The sequence below is a fragment of the Babylonia areolata genome, chromosome 1, assembly GCF_041734735.1.
Source record: "Babylonia areolata isolate BAREFJ2019XMU chromosome 1, ASM4173473v1, whole genome shotgun sequence".
NCBI classification, from domain to species: Eukaryota; Metazoa; Mollusca; class Gastropoda; order Neogastropoda; family Buccinidae; genus Babylonia; species Babylonia areolata.
Window position 1 is genome coordinate 86,786,232 of NC_134876.1, and position 2,500 is coordinate 86,788,731.

The 2,500-nt window shown below is 42.6% G+C and overlaps 1 protein-coding gene across 1 annotated transcript in view; it reads left to right on the top strand.

Annotated features, from left to right (window-relative positions):
• Window positions 1–2,500, top strand: part of LOC143290557 (uncharacterized) — a 16,387-nt gene that overhangs the window by 1,816 nt on the left and 12,071 nt on the right. Inside the window, exon 2 of the mRNA XM_076600157.1 lies at window positions 1,189–1,317. Coding sequence (XP_076456272.1) covers window positions 1,189–1,317 — 129 coding nt within the window. The remainder of the gene's footprint in view (window positions 1–1,188; window positions 1,318–2,500) is intronic.

Below are 2,500 nucleotides of genomic sequence, written 5' to 3' on the forward strand. Positions count from 1 at the left end.
ACTTGGGCAAGACACTCTCCACTATAATCAAATTCTAGCCCAATTAGTCGGAACAGCAGTTGCCTCCTCCGCTGTTCTGATGGTCATAGTCGGACACGACTGACTATCATATATATATATATATATATATATATGTGTGTGTGTGTGTGTGTGTGTGTGTGTGTGTGTGTATTTTTGTAGCTGCATCTTACCCAGCTTCATTCCGCAGTTTTTGTTTTACATCTGTTCTTGTATGTCTGATTAAAGTTTTTCATTTAGAGTATCGTTCAATAGATAAAGGTGCACTGAGGTGTAGGGTGCGGATTGGGATGGGGATTCTTAAACTGTAAAAAAAAAAATAATAATTTTTAAAAAAATATAAAAAAATAAAAATAAAAAAGGCAACGAAAAAGTGAATGAATAAATTTAAATGAATAAGATAATTCTATAGCCGCTGTCTTGCAAACACGCGTTTTTCTCTTGTTTGTTTTTTTCGTTTGTTTTTTTTAAATATTTTTTCTCTATTTTTGTACAGCGTACCGTTTTAGTTGCATTGCCTTAAAGCGATTCATCCCGCTCCTCCCATGAGTAATAAAGACACACACAGACACACACACAGCCCCCCCCACCACGACCCCCCTGCCCCCCCCCAACCCCCCCCCCCACACACACACACACACACAAAGACACACAGACACAGACACGCATATGCACAACACACAAAAATACCAACCAACCAAACACACACACACATATACACACACGCAAGCACTGGCGCACGCGCGCACGTAAACACACACACACACACACACACACACACACACACACACACACACACACACACACACGAGACAAAGAGGTAAGGAATCGTACCCACCCATTTTTCCCCGTTCCCACACCTCGCAATTACCACCGAAAAAACCTGTTTGTGACGCGTAAAAAAACCGAAATATTGCTTGTGTGTGTGTGTGTGTGTGCATGTGTGTGTATGTGTGCGTGTGTACTTGCGTGCGTGCGTGCGCACGCGCGTGCATGCGCACATGCATGCGTGCTTGTGTGTGTGCGCGCGCGCGCGCATGTGTATACGTGTATGAATGCATGACTGTGTACTTGTCTGTATGCGTGCGTGTGTGTGCGTGTGTGTGTGTGTGTGTGTGTGTGTGTGTGTGTGTGTCAATGTGTGTGTTTGTGAATGTGTACGCGTTTGAGGCAACAGAGCACAGGAGCAGAGTGGAGCGTGAACGTGGAACTAGTGAACTACACGGCCGGCCACGGGGCCCACCAACATGTCCACCTTCACCCTTTCTTCCGCGTCTGTCAGGGAGACCCACAGTCCCTGTGAGTACGTGATCAATGATACAATGTAATGTAGGTCCTGTGAGTACGTGGTCAATGATACAATGCAGTGTTCCTGTGAGTGCGTGGTCAATGATACAATGTAGTTTTCCTGTGAGTGTGTGCTTGAAGACTCCCAACACTCACCTTGTATCACAAACTGACGTAAGTTTACAGTTGAGTTTCAGTTTCAGTTTCAGTAGCTCAAGGAGGCGTCACTGCGTTCGGACAAATCCATATACGCTACACCGCATCTGCCAAGCAGATGCCTGACCAGCAGCGTAACCCAACGCGCTTAGTCAAGCCTTGAGAAAAAAAAAGAAAAAGAAAAAAAGGTGAATAAATGATAGATAAGCTTACATAAATAAATAAATAATAAATAGATAATAAATAAATAAATAATAAATAGTAATTATAATATAAAAATACAGTTGAGCCAACAGCAAAGTGAGAGCTTCAGTATCAATGGTTTCTCCATTGCCAGTGATAAATCATTTGCAGTTTAGTCTTTTCTGATGGACTTTGACTCTCAAACTAGGAGGCAAAATTGCATTGCCACTTAGTGTTGCAGCCTTCGGGGGCTAGTTGGCCTTTGGGAACGATCCCAACGCCGACTGTCCTAAAACCCTCTTGCCCGAGAGAGTGGGGATGTAATTTGGGCAAGACACTCTCCACTTTTATCAAATTCTAGCCCAGATGGTTGGGACAGCATTTGCCTCCTCTGCTGTTCTGATGGTCATAATTATAGTCGGACACGACTGACTATCATATTATAAGGTCAATGATAATGCGGTGTTCACAGAAGTATGTGGTCAATAATGTAATGTGTTTCTGTGAGTGTGTGGTCAGTAATATTATGTGGTCAATAATGTAATGTGTTCCTGTGAATGTGTGGTCAGTAATATTATGTGGTGTTCCTATGAGTATGTGTCAATAATAATGCGGTGTTCCTATAAGTATGTGTCAATAATAATGAGGTGTTATATGGGCAATATGGTCAATAATGATGCGTTGTTCCTATGAGTATGTGTTAATAATATTGCGGTGTTTGCATGGGTACTATGGTCAATAATAATGCGGTGTTCCTATGAGTATGTGTCAATAATAATGCGGTGTTCCCATGAGTATGTGGTCTGTAATAATGCGGTGTTCCCATGAGTGAGTGGTCAATAATAACGTGGCGTTC